The 19,481-nt window shown below is 38.2% G+C and overlaps 1 protein-coding gene across 1 annotated transcript in view; it reads left to right on the forward strand.

The window, feature by feature from the left end:
- Positions 1-17,633, forward strand: part of LOC140239608 (uncharacterized) — a 42,568-nt gene extending 24,935 nt beyond the window's left edge. Inside the window, exons 3-9 of the mRNA XM_072319440.1 lie at positions 6,499-6,621; positions 6,962-7,125; positions 8,478-8,639; positions 9,345-9,462; positions 14,466-14,695; positions 16,395-16,686; positions 17,272-17,633. Coding sequence (XP_072175541.1) covers positions 6,499-6,621; positions 6,962-7,125; positions 8,478-8,639; positions 9,345-9,462; positions 14,466-14,695; positions 16,395-16,686; positions 17,272-17,633 — 1,451 coding nt within the window. The remainder of the gene's footprint in view (positions 1-6,498; positions 6,622-6,961; positions 7,126-8,477; positions 8,640-9,344; positions 9,463-14,465; positions 14,696-16,394; positions 16,687-17,271) is intronic.
- The last annotated feature ends 1,848 nt before the right edge of the window (positions 17,634-19,481 follow it).

The following is a 19,481-nucleotide window of genomic DNA, read 5'->3' on the forward strand; positions in this document are numbered from 1 at the left end:
TTCTCTAGTTAATGAAGAACTTCATTTCTGCATTTTCTACATGTAATACCTGATATGTTACGACAAAATATTGACATTTAAAAACGAACTGAAGAGAAAAAATAGATAAATAAGATGTGGGGAAAATAAGTCAGATTTTTTTTTCAAATACATGTATATAGATTTTATTTGTGCTTACGTTTTTTTAAGAATAATTATTATAACGGTGTATAAAAGCAGCTATAAAACATGATGACGGCCGAAATTTTTAACCACAAAGCCTGAGGGAATGGCCGGGTTTCCATTCGATTGAGACTTACAAGAGGACTGCATGTATTAGGAATGAATTAGTTATTAATTAGCCGTAAAAGTGGACTAAAATTTATACCTTGCGAAGGATCTATATGTTTTACAAAGGGCTTCAGACTTATCGGTGTTTTTATGGGAAAAAAAGAGAGAAGAATATTGCTTTGATCTCTACTCCAATAACACCGGCGATAAAACGCTTTCTCCACTCGCTCTAAACAAGACTTTTAATGTATTAATCCTCTGACCGATGGCAATCCTACTTGATTATGTCAAAATGTATTGAGGAAATCATATTTCGACGTAGCATTTCAATCTCAACTCCCTCTATGATAGAGACGTGTTATTTGTCGGTACACTTTACAACAATTGCAATGCGAGCAGCATACGCATAAAGACGATGATCTAAAACCACATGGTTACATTCGGCATCTGCTCGATTATTATACATCATTCCCTGTTATATTTCATGTTTTATACTTGAATGACCTGTATTAGAAATCAACTCTGTTGAGGATAAATCTACGATGTGATTCTCATACCATTCAACACGTTCAATCCATAAACTATAGCCTAATGTCCAGCCTGTTTGATGCTGTTGTTGTTGTTGTCATTACCGTTGTTGTTTTTATTATTGTTTTTTTATTGGTGTTTGTTTGTTTGTTTGTTCTTGTTGTATCAAGCTGAAGCAAACCACTGTCATTCTTTTTTTTTTTCTAATTTTCCACACAGCATCATGTTTCGGAAACTTCTGGAGACATAAACAATCTCCATGAATCTATCATTGTGAAAGAAAAGAATTATTATCAAACTTTTCACTTCCCCACTGACAGGTAACTGACATTAAGACTTTCTAACGTGACCGGAATATGTCAGGTACTAAATAGAAATATTCAATCAAATGGGTGATTCATCACGTGTATTGTTTTGCCTAATTTTCCTGTTTCCCCTTTGTGGGTGTGTGTACCTGCATTGGATAACAAAATATTGTAAATTTATGCCTGTCGATCTGCTCCGTTGCACAGTTAAGTTTACACTGCAGGTCATTTTCTTTACAGAGGTAAGAAAGTGAAATCGCAGTTGAAAATGTGCTCCTTTCAGAACTCTACGACATCTGTAACAATTAAAGCGTGGGTGTAGGTAATGCAACCACTTGGAATGCAGGTACCCCGATGTCTTGGGTGTGTTTTTCACAGTACAGTGAGAGGAGGGGGAGAATGAGATAATTGAATGTTTCACTCTATTTCATTTCTTTTCTGGAATAGCCCTAGAAGTGTTAACTTTCTTACACTATGAGAGCACATTTCTATGTACAGCCCTAAGTGTGTTTGTGTAGTTGTGTGACTGTGTGGTAGTATGATTGTGTTAGTCTTCTTGGCTTCAGCATGTTATCGTGGATTCGCACAAACCTTAGTGGTGGACAGACCATAAAAAAGAAAGTCACTTCATTTTAGAGACCAAAGCTTGGGGCGATGAGCGTCCTCGCTTTGTTTTTGTTGGACGGACAACAAGCGTGCTATTTTCGACAGAAAGCAGCGGAAAACACTGCGTTGTTATGCGGTCAAGTCAAGCAAGTGTGGGCGCGAAACACATGCTCCCCGGTCGGGCTCCCTTCGAGCTTTGGCGCTTTAATGAGACGTTGGAACATTGTCTGACACCGCCAAAGCGGGCCCATTGATCGTGGCAATTCCTTTCAGTAGAAAAGCAATAAAAACCGCCAAAGTTGAGAAAAGGTTTATACCCAAACATCAATTATTCTAGGCTTTAGCTCCTCAAGAGAAGAAGGACAATGCCAGTATGAAAGCAAAAAATGTCAGCATGATAATTGAGAACAAGGAAGCTCATTTACCGTGGCTATTCTGACATCAACGTGCGATGAAAGTGTGTGGCTTCACATAAATAGCAACCGAAAAAACAGCCATGAACTATTTACGATTAATTTGTATTTCAGAAAGGCTAAACGAACATTATTTCCTGACAACAAAGATATTTTCCTTGTTCATTTCTCCTCTTTTCCTCATAACAAGTGCACAATAACGTGGCTTCGAAAGTCTAGAAGATTAAAGGTGTGTGCATTTTTAAAGCATGTATGCATAAATGCATCTTTTTGTGGTTGTTTTGAAACAAGAGTGTCTGGTCTGCGTGTCTCATTGGAGAGCGACAGCAATGATCAATCGCTTTTTTCTCATTTCTAAATCAGAGCTTGTTTGCTAATTAATAAATCATATCACACTTAATATATTATTTCTTACTTTGATTTCGTCTTCTCAAAAATTGTCTTAAAGAGTTTCTTTGAATATCTTTCATTTGGCAGGCAAATTATACATTTTTCTAATTATGCAGACTGAATACACATGGATTCCCCTAAACAAACTTAGAAAACTTCGACGTCTTGTACGTGACAACCAATAAATTAGTTTTCCCCGACTTGTTTATTTGTTTTCACTCGGGCGGTCTTTCTTTCATTTCTCCGCAAGAACCACTGTCCTCCGACATCCCCGTGGACCAATTCACTTTTAATCTATTCCTTAATTTCCATCTCATTGACGGAAATGTTTTGGAGAGCAGACATAACAGGGACTGTTTCCCTCAAGTAATAGAGGCGCTATTTCGTCGTATTCTTCTTCGATTCCGCTAACACATGAAACAATTATTGTACAACCGCTGTGATTCTTTTTTTTTCTAAAGTCTCTTCTCTTTTCTCACTCTTGTCATTCCCTTCCTCTCTCCCCCTCCCTTTTTACTTTTTCTTTCTTTCTTTCTTTCTTTCTCTCTATCTCTCTTTCTGTTTCCCTTTTACCCACTTTCCAACCTTCTTCATGTTTTACACCCAGGTGCACAGAAGCCCCTATTGTCTGGCCAGGTATTTCTGGCCGGTCTTAAACCAACGTCTTTAACATCGCTTTCAATTTTCGCCGTGTATTCTGCTAAGTCGCAATCCCAAAACTCTCTCATGTGGACAGGGGCATTCTTCGCCCCTGTCGGCCGACAATTCGGGAGGCTAAAACATCGGCTCTCCATAACAATTGCGACAGGAACACCTAATTTCAAAGTGACAATAGGCGCTATTATACCAGGAGATGATACCTGCAAAAAGACATGGTGTTTACTTGGTTCACGCCAGGCCGCGGGGCAAAGGGGACTGTAGAAGTGGACAAAACACTGCCCGGTATAGAAAAGAGTGGATTATGGTCTTTTCTCCCGTCTAAGGACCCGTTAAGAGCATGACTTTGGATCAAAAGAGGCGATTTGCGGCAATTATAAAAGAGGTGGTAGTCTCGCCGTTAGAATAGTGACAGGTACCCACTTCCAAAGGAGGAAAAGTGGACAAAAAGACCTCAACAGGCTTGCAGTGAGACAATGTATCAACTCTGTCCACTCGACCGTCAAAGTTGTGGTAAAGGGTAAGGTGTCTATCCCTGAAATGTAGCAAAAATCAATCATCAGGGTTTTTTTTTTTCTCTTTTCCCCCGAATATCACAGTTATTTACTGCACGAAAGTTATCGTGCTGGCACATCGGTTGGTACATTATCGACGACTACGACACTTTGTGGGATTCCAGTACAGCAATACTATGTTTGTCAGAAACCCCGGCAATGTGCGCCTTTGTATATTCATCTCCCCAAGAAAAAGGGAAGAAAAAAAAAAGAAAGAAATAAAAACAACATACTTGCTATTCTCTCCCTTTACTCCCGTTATAAGTTTTCATCACGTAGTCATGTGCTTAATCATTCATCTCAGCCAGTTTGATACGAAGTCTTTCGCAGTCTAAGAGGCGATATACTCTCCATATACCCTGCTGTTTCATCCATCCTGTCTCCATACCCATTACCATAATCTTTCTGTGTGCTTAATTTGCACGTACTTCTTCATATTTAGACCATCAGCCAGAGTATTATGAACGTCTAATTTGTCCAACAAGAGCTCCGTTATCTTTTCCTTTTGATAATGAATCAATTCTCACTATTCTGCTAATATGGGATTAAAATAAAATAAAAAGACGGATGTCGGAGAATCGCTTGGGATTTGATTTGTTCAACTCGTTTCTCTCTCTTCAAAATCACAAGACGTAGGGGGAAAAGGGGGTGAGCAGTTTAATGAAACTCCCTTTATACTTGTAAGGAGCGTAAAGTTGCGGTTTTGTCGGTCATCTTTCAAGCGACGAAATGAGTATTGATTGACTATTCTTTCGCGAATGCATGATATACCTGTACGAGCATAGCTCTTACTAGGCAAAGCGCGTTATGCTATTAGGTCAGAGACTGTACAGACCCGGCAAACCACCGTATCCTAAGAGGTGTTCTCAGAAAGAGGGATGAACGACGACCCCCCGAAAATAATGAAAACAGCCACTAAAAATCGTTTCGCCCTTTGCAAACAGTGATTCAGGGAAAGAGTCTCGGCCACTCTCCAGCTACAGATTGACGTTTATCATGTCTGTAAAAGAACATCTGTTGTTAAATAAAAAGGACAAAAAATATATTTGTAATGACCACGAGCAGCTCAATCCACCCGCTGAAAAATAAAATGAAAATAAATGGTGATAAAGGAAGTTCTAGTACCCAGAAAAAATGTCAATAATCAAAATAACCAATCCATTAACTTTATAAGAAACAGGAAATTAACTAATATCGCTCAACCCATTTTTACCAAGTTTGTGGTGTAATACTTTACAGTACTTTCATTTCTACATTTTCACATTATGTATGTACCACTTAAGTCTTTTTTACAACATTATAACATTCTCCCCATACGATGGTCCTTATAAATGTCCTTCCTTGCTGCACAATTGATTACGCGAGACGGAAATTTTTCAGCATAAAGGTCGCAAAGTTTAAATCTACTGTGTAGGCACTGTTAAGCCCGTCTTAGAGAGGCTTTAATGATAAGACCAGTTCATAATAAACTTGATTGAAAGGGGTTAATATGGAATAAAAGGAGATAGGATACTGCTTTCCTCTGTAATCCCCTTTCGATTAAATTGCCTCGTCCTTCTAGCGGAGCGTCTTATCTCCGTGGCCTGTGTGAATTTGCGTTGTAATGCCCAACGATGAAGAAAGGCAACCATCCGAAGCCTTACTGCGCCAGAAATCTCATCTTAAAAGAGTGAGACGGGTTACTTTAATGACCCCCGTGCCATTACAACGAGCCTCTTCCACAGAAGAGCAAAATTGCACTTTTTCCCTGACATTATTTCAGTCGATTTTTTTTTTTTTTTTCCTATGAGCCGCTACAGATTACGTTTATTCAAGGTATAATACTGGGAATAAATGGTCGAGAACCGAATGGCTGTCTTGAGCATACCTTTTGAAGTTTCACGGAGAGAGAAAAATAGGATAAGAGGAAAATCTGGCAATGCACAACAAACCATGACTAAATTGATGATGAGCTCCACTTCTGACTGTTGAAGGATAAAAAGGCACTTGATGGTTTTAATGATGATACACATTGTCGTTACATAGTTGACTATCTCAGCTCCCATTGCAAAAAAAAAAAAAGCCTCAAGGAAAAGAAATGAGGTAGTACAAGTGCGATGATAACTCGTATCCTTTTCGAATAAAAAAGGGGATCATAAACACGAAACACTTAATGGGCTTGTGATAGATAAACTATTCTCTGTAGGTTTCCATGGTAACAGAGAATCTCCACAGCTCCGTGAAGTGCACCGTGTTGATTTGTTTCTTTGCTGAGGAATGTCCCTTGAAAGGATTTACTTTTCGACCTGTAGACGCCGGCTACAGCACCGATCAGACAGATTTTATATTTTTGAGCAAAAAAAAAAAAAAAAAATCTACATCAAATTAATTTTCCCTTAAATGTACTTCCGTCACATTTTTACTGTTTCTAACAGACAAAATCTATCATTGTCATGCAATACAATGCAATACTGGTCCACCACCCACAAACACACAAACACTCACAAACCACCACATTGCACATACACACACATCTTGGGGCAAAATGGAAGCGTTGTTGAACTTATAATTGTAGAAGTCATACAATTTATTATGTGTTATACTGAGCACATCAAGACTATTCGAATAAACAGTGGAAAGCAACACGTCGGGTTTTTGTTTTTGTTTGTTTGTTTGTTGTCTGTTTTGTTGTTGTTGTTGTTTTTGTATTCATCACATCCATTACTAGAATGCATAGCGAAAGCGTGTTTCTAATGACTTCTACTACTTCTCACTTCATTTGCATATTTCTCGCAGGAGACAAGCGCTCACCGGTTGACAATCCAAGCTGCGAGTTGACAGAATCGACGGACGAGGACAGCAAGGCAAAGATCGTCCGCCAGAGCCTCGCGGACGTGAACGCATCAGAACTACCAGAAGGTAGAACCAACACATTATGACTTAACTGCACTTTACTTTGCTAGAAATGATTGTCCAATCACGAGAATGTTTGAATAACATGAATTTACAAAAGAAAGAAAGTAAGTAAAATGTCCCGAAACCATCTGTCCTTGAGGATGCATGGCTCTGTCATATCTTTTACCATAACTCAAAAAGAGTGTGCACTATTATTTTTTTTTTTTACTGTGTATTGCACACAGACACACACTTACACACACAAGAACATTACTCATTGCTAATGATATCCCCTTGACTCCTGAGTTAATTCGTTCAAACTGAATGATAAATTTCTGCATTATCAAACTCCTCTTCACAACAGGTCTTGCCGTTCTGCGGACGAGTCTTAGTCCAGCACACTCACACTACAGCGTCTATTGCCAGCAAACCGTCATCTTAAAGGGCGCCCGCTTTGGTCCGTTCACCGGCAGAGTAGTCCATCCGAGCGAGATAAAATCACATGACGACACGAGTTTAATGTGGGAGGTAAGAATCAGCTAGCTCAATCATGTTTTATCGCGTTTCGTGTTTCTTATAACTCCTGTGACTTTATTTCTTCGTTTTTTTTATTCTGTTGTTTTCCCCTATTTTGTATGCGGTTGGGCCGGGAACGTTCGGGTACGTGAAAAAATAAAAAGGTTTATGCAAAAAAAAAAAAAAAAAAGAAAAGAAAACCAAAACAGCATGTCTAGTCTGCTGTGTACTCGTAGTATGTATACCTCATAATCTTTTACATAAAGACTCAACAGTAGAGGATAGAAATATGACAATGAAATATCACCATCTTCCACTTCTCCTACCTAATGATGAAAACATTTTTCTTGGCTGCAGTATATGTAGATGTAGTGTATCCTTCTCTTCATAGAACGCATAGAAAAATTAATCAAGAACTGAACGTTCTTGAACCATCACACACCACAAAAGTTAAATAACTCTCTCGGTACACGGCTGATTATAAGGCAATAGTTGTCAGGTATATATGGTCTAGTCATTGTCATCCACACTTCAGTTAGCAAGGCTCTGCCGTGCCTGGCTTCTCTCGGGCGATCAAATATTTACACTTTTTCTCTCAGCCCGATGCCCTCAAAATGCAATACTATAGCCTGCTATTAATCTTGCGCGTGTTTTTGTTGACGATCGAGTCAACCTTTCATCAAGCACGAGTTGATGACCACGAGCACCACCCCATTACTTGCTGTTATAGCCTGAACTTGACACTTGTTTGTTCACGTTCCCCTCGTCCTAATTGCCCAAAGATGATTTTAGCGGGGTTCAAATCATCGTTCTTTACCCCCGAATTCCAAATACACACTTTTTCTCTCCCAATAGAGCCAGCGCAGTCACGTTCCGGAAATTCATCTTCGCGCGTTCACCTAAGATGTCCTTACTTAAATGTCACAATAGCTTTATTCTCTCTTCTTGCAGATCTTTTTTTTTTTTTTTTTTGGGGGGGGGGGTCTGTTTCATCTTTTTCCATCACTATCAGGCAAAAGTGTTGTTGATTGTGCATTGGTTCTGTGTGCGAAGATCCTTGTGATCGAATCATTTGAGATTATGGATGATTTTAATTGAGATGAGTTTTAATTCTGTCACATCAGCTCATCCTAAGCCGTTTCGTTCTCTTGACCGATATTTCGCTTCCTATTTGAGACGTCAAATGAGAAATAACGTAAACTTCTCTGACGTTGTTCCCTATTTTTTTTTTTTTTTTAACCTTGGTAAGATATGAAATGTTATATAGTTGTGGTTAATACCCTTATATAAATGTATAACTGCTGCTTAAGTTTTTCCTTGAAAAAAAAAACACTAATTATTGACATTTCCCTGTTTTCACTTAGATTTTCAAGGACGGCAAGTTGAGTCACTTCGTTGATGGTAAGCAGGGTGCGTACAACTGGATGAGCTTGGTGAAGTGCGCCCGCTACGCCCAGGAGCAGAATCTCATCGCGGTGCAAGTCGATGACAGCATATACTACGAGGCATGCAAGGACATTCCACGCGTGAGACATTAACTCCTTCAGTCCCGTCAATAATGTGTTTATGTACCATGCCGATGCAATGTAGACATTGTGGTTTCTAGAGGGTTAATCTCATGCCCTAGGATAAGATGTCTCGGAGATGATGTAAGAAACACGTATACAGGGGAGTGAGGAGTGAAGGCAGGAGATGGAAGGCGACGCGGAGTAACGCAAAGAATTCACTTGGAAGAGATACTCTGGACAGAACAGGACAGGACACTTCTTATTATCAAACTGATTATATTGTATAATATAGTTAAAGTATTATCACGCCGGAGGCCACAAAACTGGTAAAAAGCGTTTCAACAACATATATTGGCAAATCTCGTCGCACTTAAAACAAAATGGTCATATTGTCAAAAGAATCTTGATTTGATTTTTTTTTTTTTTGTCCAGCGATATGTAATGTATTATTTTTTTTTTTCATAAAGTATGGGAGATAAATTCCATTCAGTTAAATTCAATTCAAGATGATGTAACAAAATGTAACCTTATAATTTTGGCAATATGATAACAATAAATAAAGAACGGTTAAAATTCTGTTATGAATTATGGTACAAAACGAAATTCTTTGCGTTAAAGCATTGGTGACTCATTATCCTCTGCCATTAAGATAAGGACCGTGGGAAAGGTTTTTTTTTAATATTGATCTCATCTCTATTTTATCTTGCTTTCTATTCTTCACAGGGAACGGAGCTCCTGGTCTGGTACGGGGATTCCTATTTGCAATTCATGGGGATCCCCATAGCCCTAAAGGACGCAGCCCGCGGTGACAGCAGAATAGGCAACAATGAAAACATTGATGGTAAGGTTAGGTTGTTGTTATTTTTTTCTTTGTGTATAAAATTATCTCTTTTATTTTCTGTCAATTTGACACCACTTTCCATTTACGAAGAATTCACTTTCAAGAAAAGATCGAACAAACGAATGAAGGAAGGAAGGAAAGAATAAACGACTAAATGAATGAATGAATGAATGAATGAGTAAATGAATGAATAAATAAATGAATGAGTAAATGAATGAATGAATGAATGAATGAATGAATGAATGAGTAAATGAATGAATGAATGAATGAATAAATGAATAAATAAATGAAAGAATGAATGAATGAATGAACGAATTTATGAATGAATGAATGAATGAATGTATGAATGAGTAAATGATTGATTGATTGAATGAATGAATGAATGAATGAATGAGTGAGTAAATGATTGAATGAATGAGTGAGTAAAAGAATGAATGAATAAATCAGTGAATGAACGAATGAATGAATACTTATAAGAGAGCATGAGTTTGATGGTCCAATGTGAATTATAGAAATCAGCGTTTTTAGGTGCGGACTGTTAGAACCAAGAGGTAATCGTTGAAGACCATACTGGTAAACCTTGTAGATGTGTCCGTGTCCTGGCTCCCACCCTTAGTCTGAGATGACCACGAACTTTGGTCATCTTCTCCGCATGTGACCCATATTATGGGTGGTGTTTGGGGCAAGAGAGACATGTAAATGACACGAATGTTTATGAAGTGAACTGGAAATGACAATAAGTCATAAAGATAACGCGTATAGGCGGTACCATGAAAGAGTTTGGTGGGATGTTACCAAACCCACCCACCAGTGCTGAGTCATGTATTATCTCGTATACCCTGTGCACTCCTTTTCGAATCCTTGACAATGTGAGCACGTGTTTCCGTGATACAATTGGGAATAGGCAGGCGTTATTTTCATATTGTGGTATTTGTAATTTTGATGTTCTGGACCTCATTGAAGACCAGCGATGTCACATTGTCATCGTTAAATATGGGCTATTCAGCCGTTGGCTTTTATACGAAAAAAAAAAATCAATCAAAACAACAACAACAACAACAACTGGGCTGATGAAGATGTACTTTTCGTTTCATTTCCTTTCTCTTCCTTACCTTTAATGATTTTAACTGAAAACCGAGAGTCGCGTTATAGTAATTTTATTGAATCATTTAGGCATGATCAGAACTAAATTTGTACTGACGTAACTTATAACAAAAACAACAATAACAAATGAGTGAGGGGGATAAGTGTGGTAGAAAGGAAGACTGAATAGCAAAAGAAAGGAATGAATGAGGGAGAGAGAGGGAGAGAGGGAGGGAGGAGTTTTATGCACACACAGGCAATGTGCGTGTGTCTGTGTGATCATTTTTCTTGTTAAAGCGGGGGCATAAAAAGAGTGGGCAAAAAGAAGCTAGAACAGAATGCTTATTATAGTTTCGTCATCATGAGTATAAACACATCGTAGGGTGAGGCTTGTAATAAGAATGCATAACAGTTGAATTATACCCATGAATCTCATATTCCCTACTCTTTATTCATAACATAGCTAATATCCTGTTGCGATTTTGTTATTTTTCAAAGACCATTTGGGAAGTTGTTATTATAGCTGGTACAATGTACAGGGTGTCTCAAAAACAAACAAACAACTAAACACTTTTGAAATGGCTGCCGAATAAGAAATACATGATTCTGGGGGAAAAGATTTACAATGTATATGTATAAATAGCTGATGGACTCAACTTTCATATGACACCAAAAAGTCCACAAATAATTCATGCTTGAATGAGCACTGCTCGCTTTTGTAAAGGGTATGAAAATTAGGCTGCGCAGGAATTAGCCTTTTAAATTTGCGACATGTGAGTCCGTTGGAGCTTACAAAAATGAAGTTGATATGGTAAATTTATGATCAATTTATGATCAATTGCAATCAGTTTGGATTTGCTGAGTGGATTTTATTGTTTATTAAACCAAACTTTTATGCATGAGTAAACCGCAGTTGCATTTATTCTATTGTAACATTTGAAATTTCCCTGGTAGACTCAGTGGTGTGTTCATGTCAATAAAGATGAGGTGGTGGTACATGTTGCAATTTCCATGTTGCACACTCTTATTTTTTTACATCTGTGACTTGAATGAAAACCTTCTCCCCACATTGCAGTTACTATCAGATTAGTAGAATAGCTCATTGATTTACTTAATAACCAGATGGGGATTGTGTAAATTCATTATTCAAATACATTTTGTTGAAAAAAGGAATGTAACAGCTACTGGCTACTTATTATTCAGATTACCCATTGACTTGAAGAATAAATAGCTGATATCTTTGACATTCTTTTCTTTTTGACAATCCATAATTGAATAATATTCAATGTTACATAATCCCTACCCGGGTATTAAATCAATGAGATGTCCAATGTGGGGTAGATGTTTTGTACCATCACCTCATCCTGACTCACATGAACACACCATAAAAATAAATGCAACTGCGGTTTACTCATGCATAAAAGTTTGGTTTAATAAACCATTTACTCAGCAAACCCAAAGTGAACGCAGTTGATCATAAATTTATCATATCAACTTCAGTTTCGTAAGCTCCAACGGACTCACCTGTCGCAAATTTAAACGGCTAATTCCTGCGCAGCCTAAATTTTATACCCTTTACAAAAGTGAGCAGTGCTCATTCAAGCATGAATTATTTGTAGAATTTTTGGTGTCATATGAAAGTTGAGTTTATAAGCTATCTATAGATATAAACTTTTCCCCCCAGAATCATATATTTCTTATTCGGCAGCCATTTCAAAAGTGTATAGTTTTATTTGAGACACCCTGTATAGGGCTTACGATGGAAGTATATAGCGCATGGTCAGGCCGGCCATCAATCCAACCAGCATATAGCCAACGAAGATCTTTTCCCCTGCAATTCACAGCCTCGGGGTTTGTTTGTTTGTTTTGTTTTGTTTTTTTCTCAACAGTCGAGTAGTCTATAGCAATAGATAAGCAGTATGCGTCAGCGTATAAACAACGCCATATCCGATCTTATTTCCTGCTATGCGAACTCCTTTCACCATCATTGACCATGTTCGCATTATCACTTCATGGGCCATCACTTTTAATTTTGTCCTGACTGGAATTTCCCTTTACTACTTACTCTCCAAGTCACGCTGCTCTTCATGATGACAAGGTCATTTAGTTTATGCTTTTGTTCATCTATCATGCATCTATCCCACTTCAGTAATAAAAGCACTTGCCTTGAATACAGTCTTACAACAAAACAAGTTAAAGCGACATATAGAATCAGATATATGAAATGGGAAAGTTATGACACTTTTGACTTTCAAATGTGTACGGATGACGGTGATATTGATTAAAGCCATGTGTGCAAATTATAAAATGAGACGATGATATGATGGCCTCACACTGTTCCTCCTCCTGATTTGAGCTAAAAAATATCACTAAACACCTTGGTTTTTTTAGTCATGACGTCACAACCCCACTTCTTCCCTTTAAAAAGTCACCATGAGGAGTTGTTACAACAGTGCAATAATGAATATTATGTTTATCATTCAAATTTCTCCTTTTTTTCTATTTGACTTGACTTAAATCAGATGAAGATTTTGGGGCATGTTAATAACAGATTGATTAGTGAGGTTATGACGTCATCATCTTCTCTAATTTGCATAATAATTAATCATAATAATGAAAAATTAATCTCACTGTTTTGTGAAAAGGTAAGACACTGTAGATCCACATAATTTAGCATTCAACATGTTTAGTATCCGAAAAAACATAGAAACGTTAACAACTATTATCGTCTAATGTTGATTTTTTTTTTTTTTTTTGGCTTTATCAATTAAGAGTATCCTGGAGATGAAATACAATTTCCCTCCTAGCCAAAAATGAGATGTAATGTTCTATAAAATGCAGCATTTTGAGTTAGCGGACAAGACTAGTATAATGCAATATCAACGCCACAGATAACAGCGTTCGCTTCCGCTTGAGACTCCCTCGATTACTGCTGCAATTGTGATAACAATTTCCGCTTACTTTATCGTGCTTCGAGATATCTCTTTAACATATTGGTCACTGGAAACTGGTAGACACCGTACAAGGGCTATGGCGATTTCAGAATTTCGCAGGAACCTGCATGGTAACGCTTCCTCCTTTAAATGTTTATTTCAGTTTACTCGGCATTAATACATCCCATCAGTTCTCTGGCTTTTCGTAATTCAATATTTACGGGGACACGCAGTTACACAAGCTAGCTTTTATGAGGTCGCCCTTAATTGGTTCTTGTCTCCTTCCTGTACGTGATTACTACCTTAAATTCCTCATCTGTTTTACTTTCTGTTCTGTTTGTTCGTTCGGACATATTGTTATTACTATCATCATTCAATAATTGACCAACGTAAAAGAAAAAAGACGATCACAGCACAACAGTACAAAATGTTACACATAAGAATGCCACAGCAGGACATAAATAAGAAAAGAACATTTTCCATGTTGTTCTGGGCTGATGGCAAAAGTAATTACGGCTTACTGTTGTTCAGAAAGCCCAATAATGTATAGCACCAAAAATTAACATGTAATAATAACAATCCACTCTGTGAGAGTGCACAAGGTATATAATAAAGAAATACAGTTATGAAAATAACAAATATCATTGTTAGTAGTGACTAATATCTTATAACATGACATCAATATGTAATGACTCAAGTACAAGATGATCAGGATTTTGTTTTATTGAAATTCCATTTGTTTCGTTACCATTTATCACTTCTTTAAATAGCATAGAGAAATTGAACTATGCAAGAAGCAACATTTGTACACTTGAACGTTTCATATTCAGTAGCATAAATTGATATCTGCCAGAACTTAAACTCGTGTTGCCGGCCATGAGAAAGGATGGAACAACTGATAAAGCTACTATCACATAATTATATCAAATAATTTTATTTAAAGAAAGGCTTAGCCAAATATCAATATTTTCATTTGTGACGTCACAGAATCTGAGGGTTACCACTGTGATCGGTGCGGCAAGGTGTTCGCCTACAAGGACTACCGGGACAAGCACTTGAAATACACGAGGTGCGTGGACCAGGGCGACCGCAAGTTTCCCTGCCACCTCTGCAAGCGCTCCTTCGAGAAGAGGGACCGCCTCCGCATCCACATTCTCCATGTGCACCAGAAGCATCGACCGCACAAATGTACCGTGTGCGGTAAGAGTTTCTCGCAGGTGAGTTCACATGAGTACAGTTGATTTTCCTCTCCGCTCCTACCCCGAGCCTCAATCCCGTCCGTGCCAAATTCTTTATGATTTGCATGGGGGATAAACCATTACAACACTTATCGAGTATAAGAAAGTTTACAAAAAATACGGTGTTGTTGCTATGTCGGGAATATGCAGGTCTATCATGCTTAGATGTGGATCTACTTGTAAAAGAAGGTGTATGATCGTATTTCAGCATGGGCACTCTTCACTCTCCAACTCTGCTCTATGTAAAAATAATTTTGTTAATCAAACTAAATAAAATTAATTTGTTTATCATGTAAAATCAAGAGAAATCATTAACTATTTCTTTTGCAAACAAAGGAAATCATTTGGTGCATTGTTAAGATTATGCTGCCAGTTGTAAAATCTGAGCTCCCTGATTTTACACTCAACCAGCGTTTTTTATGTGACATAAAAACTGAAACGGAGTGAATAAGAAAGCAAATTAAGCTTCTGCTAATGATCTCCAGCATATCCAAGATTATCTTGCAACATTATCATGCTGATTATAATTCAATAAATTTGAGGGATCAGGTTTCTCCCAAACTCAATTTTCTCATTGACAGAATAACATGTAAATCATTTTGGCATTTTCAGACTATTTTTTGTTTATGGATACAATTTATCTCGATACTGACCAGATGTCTTTTTTAAAATACTTGTACGTTTTGATATTGCATGTATTTTCATCAATTTTTGTAATTAATACTTTGCAGCTGCAGCTGCTTTTTTTTTTTTTTTTTTGCTGCTGCATTCAGTCTTGTGTGATTTGCTTGCACAATGACAGATAGTGCCTTTACAACACTATAGCAAAGGCAACCATTAAAAATACAGGACCTTTTTGTTGGATAAGATTAAATCATAATCGACTTGAATAAATTCAGTAATAATTCTGCTCTTCCTCGATATCACTGATGTAGGTTCGCAAGCATGTTTGTTAGTCGTTACTATGCCTCTGTGAACACTATCTCATCATAACTATGACTGACTATTAGAGCATGGTAACTATCTAAGACCATACCAAATCCTCAGCTTTTTGCATGTCCGTTTGTATCTGTATAACTGACAAGGTGTTTTTCATTGTCGTTTCAAGGTTTTGTAAAGGCTGATCGAATTATACAGGGCACGAGCGAGTGAGGTTTATTAGAAAGGAAATCGCGGTTTTATGTGTTGTTATTCCGGTCGACTGTCATTTTGCGACAGACGGTATAACAACAATTGGATGAAGTTCAGGTTGAAGTTATCATTTTTACAAGAAGATGAAATAGGCTGACATCAAGTACAATGTTGTAACTGTTGACCTTTATGTTTCTTTGTTTTATTCACGTTACCCACATTACTAGCCAACAATTGCTAAATTTAAACAATAATTCTTATCATTCATTAGGACGACCAGACATTACATGAATTTTACGAAAGCTCTCTATATGACAGAACAGAATCTACTACGACCAACACTAGCTTAGACGAGTGCCAGACAGTAGGCCTACTAATTAAAACGAGACTTTCCCGCATTCACCAAAAAAACTTCACGCGTTGTGAAAAACTTGCAAATGTACAAATGCGTATGACTAGCATGATGATTTGCAGAACTCGTGATAAAGGATCTGGCGGAGGTTAATTTCATCTTTTTCCCATCTACCCCTCCTTTTTTCTCACTCAGTCATCGAGTCTGAACAAGCACCTCCGCGTTCATTCCGGCGAGCGTCCGTACAAGTGTGTTTACTGCGGAAAGGCGTTCACGGCGTCGAGCATTCTGCGGACGCATCTTCGTCAGCACAGTGGGGAGAAGCCGTTCAAGTGCCGCCACTGCGGCAAGGCGTTCGCCTCGCACGCGGCGCACGACAGCCACGTCCGGCGTACGCACACGAAGGACAAGCCGGCCGTGTGCCAGTTCTGCGGGAAAACGTTCGCCCAGTCCTACGAGCTCAAGTTTCACATGAGCATCCATGCAGGTGTGTATAAATTATACAGAAACAGAAATTTCAATCTCGACGTTAATGCGATGATACCAATCAAACCCTGATCGACGTGTGTCTCTAAACGCAATATTCGTCCTCAATCCAATCGTTTCTCCTATCAACTGCTTCTCTATCTCCCAGATTATATTTTCTCCAGGTATTTTTGTTAACCCGTTTTCATCGAGATTCTGAAATCTCTATGAACTTTTCACTCCGTTGGAGTTGTTTTTCGGGATCCTTTTGTTCTTTTTAACCTGCCTATTTCTGTCTGTAGTAAGATAGTATCATAGATTATAATCAAGACTGAATAAATTGACCTTCCTGTCTCCCCTGGAAGTATAGTAATTATGGATATATAGTGAATATGATATATATATATATTCGGATATATACTATTCATTTATGAATATGGATGTGTTGTGTGTGTTATGTTATTTAATATCTATGACTCTAATAATATATTATATTCTTATTTTCTATCACAAAATATCTCAACTATCTTTTGTTTGTTTCCCTTTCACCATCAGAATAGACACCAAATATTGGATTTTTGTTTCTTGATGTATCATTGTATTTTAGGTGACAAGCCATACATGTGTGACCTCTGCAACCAGACGTTCGCCACAGCCGCTGCCCGGGAGCACCATCGAACAAGCCTGGAGTGCCCGCATTCCAACGGGGGCCAGCCGATGCACCCGGGATTCTTGGGCATTGACGCCTCGCCCACCGCCCCTTCCACGCCGGGCGCCGCCTCCGTGAACTCCATCTCCAGCTTGGGGAGTGCGTGCAGCAGCGGGTCGCGGGGCTCCAACCTCGACCTCATGGGCGGGGAGTCTCTGGGAGCGACACCGTTCACGGACGAGAACGATAACTTGCAAGCAGGCATGTCGCTCATGTCCACTCCTCCCCTGACGATGGGGCGGGTTCTGGCTTCGAAATGACATTTTCAGAGATTTGAAACTGCGGAACTTCAATGCAATCGAAGAGTGGACTCAAAATGAGGAATCTTAATGGACGAAAAATATTCATAGATATTGAATGATAAAATCAAATAACACCTTGACATTCTTTAGAATAGTGAGGGGCCTCTTCCAGACAGCACTAGGCTTGACTGAATTAAATTCGATTAAAAAAAGTCAATCATGAATTGATGAATAATAATGAAGCATGTGGTTGCCTTTCAAGATTTCCTCTTGAACACAACTCCTTACGATTCAGAGGTTTTGAGTAGTATGAAACCAGCAGCCTCTAGCTTGAAGTGGTTTCATCTCCCACGACATTTTCATTCAAGGTGATTTTTCTTTTCTGAAAATGAAAGTAGCGTGCAATGAGAGGACGATCCTCCACAACGAAACCTTTATACGTAAGGCGTACGTAAAGGGAAACACCAGTGACAATAGAGCACCACAACGTCATCAATGTCGGCAGGCAGTGACGAAGTTCTCCACAACAAAACCTTTATACACGTTATACGTTAAACCTTATAAGTGTTAACCCCTGTCTCTAAACAATGATACAATGTCCAATTCAATCTATAATTTCCTTTAACAACTTCTATTGCCACTGAATCGTGACATTCAATGCGAAGGCGGTAACACTTTTTTTTAAATCTTTCTCCTATGAGTTCAGCAATCTACCTAATTAACACAACGACATGTTTATATACAATTGTGGTCACTTTGCAATAAGGAATGTTCAGTATGTAGGCTTTCAGATCCACCCGTAGGGGAGCTAGCACATAAATAGTTGCCACGTGTAGAGGGATAACATTACCCAAGTTTTAATTCGAGTAAACCCTCCTAGCTCTTGGCTCTGTCAATGGAGACAAATAGCAATATCCGCTAATGCTAATCAAGAACTCAACACTGCATGCGTCTGTAATATCTCGTCTGTCCCATTCCTTTGCAATGATTCTAAATTTGTAAACTGGCTAAGGGACACGGGTTAACACTGGGAAAACACCAGTTACAGCAGAGTCCCGCAACGTGAGAATTCATGTGAGCAAAGAGTGACGAAGATACAAGGAAACGAAGAATACCAACCTCAAGTCTAGGTATTGCAAGACTGAGGTCGATAAAGAAACAGAATGATTATATTACCCTTTTTTTTTTTGCATTGTAAAGTGCATGACTGCGTTTCTCACAATTAGACTTGCAAGCTTATTGACAAGTTGAAAAAGAATCCTTTACACTTAGCTGTACTCGAGAAACCCAACTTGAATTAAGGAAAGCAACACGAATAAATAGATGAAACTGAAACACAATTTACAATCATTTTACGCAGTTCCTTTAGTTTGATTTATTACTTTTTACATGCTATAGATAGAAAAAGTTAGCCTAAGCTAGCCATTATTTATAGTACTTCCGTGATTGACTGGTTTCATCATTGAGAACCTCAGATCTCTCTCTCTCTCTCTCTCTCTCTCTCCTTCTCTCCACCTATCCATCACTCTTCATCCAGATAGACGTGAAAGATGGTGAGAAAGAGATGACTTATTCTGTCGTTATATTTGTTCTTTGTCCTGGCACTGTTATTTTTGTCTCAGATATGTCAGATATCTGGATCCACTGCACGCGTCACGAACATGGAGTTGGTCCGATAGATAAACACGAAATCTCGAGTATAGAAAACTTCATCCAGATTTGTTCTTTTTTAACAGAATGAAGATGTAAATATTTTCCCAATAGAGCATTAATGTAATACCTTGCTGTAAATGCAGTTTGCTGATTACTTGTTTTTGTGTTCATGTGAATAAAAAGAAAAGAACACATAAATATTACTAAAGTGTT

The sequence above is a fragment of the Diadema setosum genome, chromosome 16 (genome assembly GCF_964275005.1).
Source record: "Diadema setosum chromosome 16, eeDiaSeto1, whole genome shotgun sequence".
Lineage (NCBI taxonomy): Eukaryota > Metazoa > Echinodermata > Echinoidea > Diadematoida > Diadematidae > Diadema > Diadema setosum.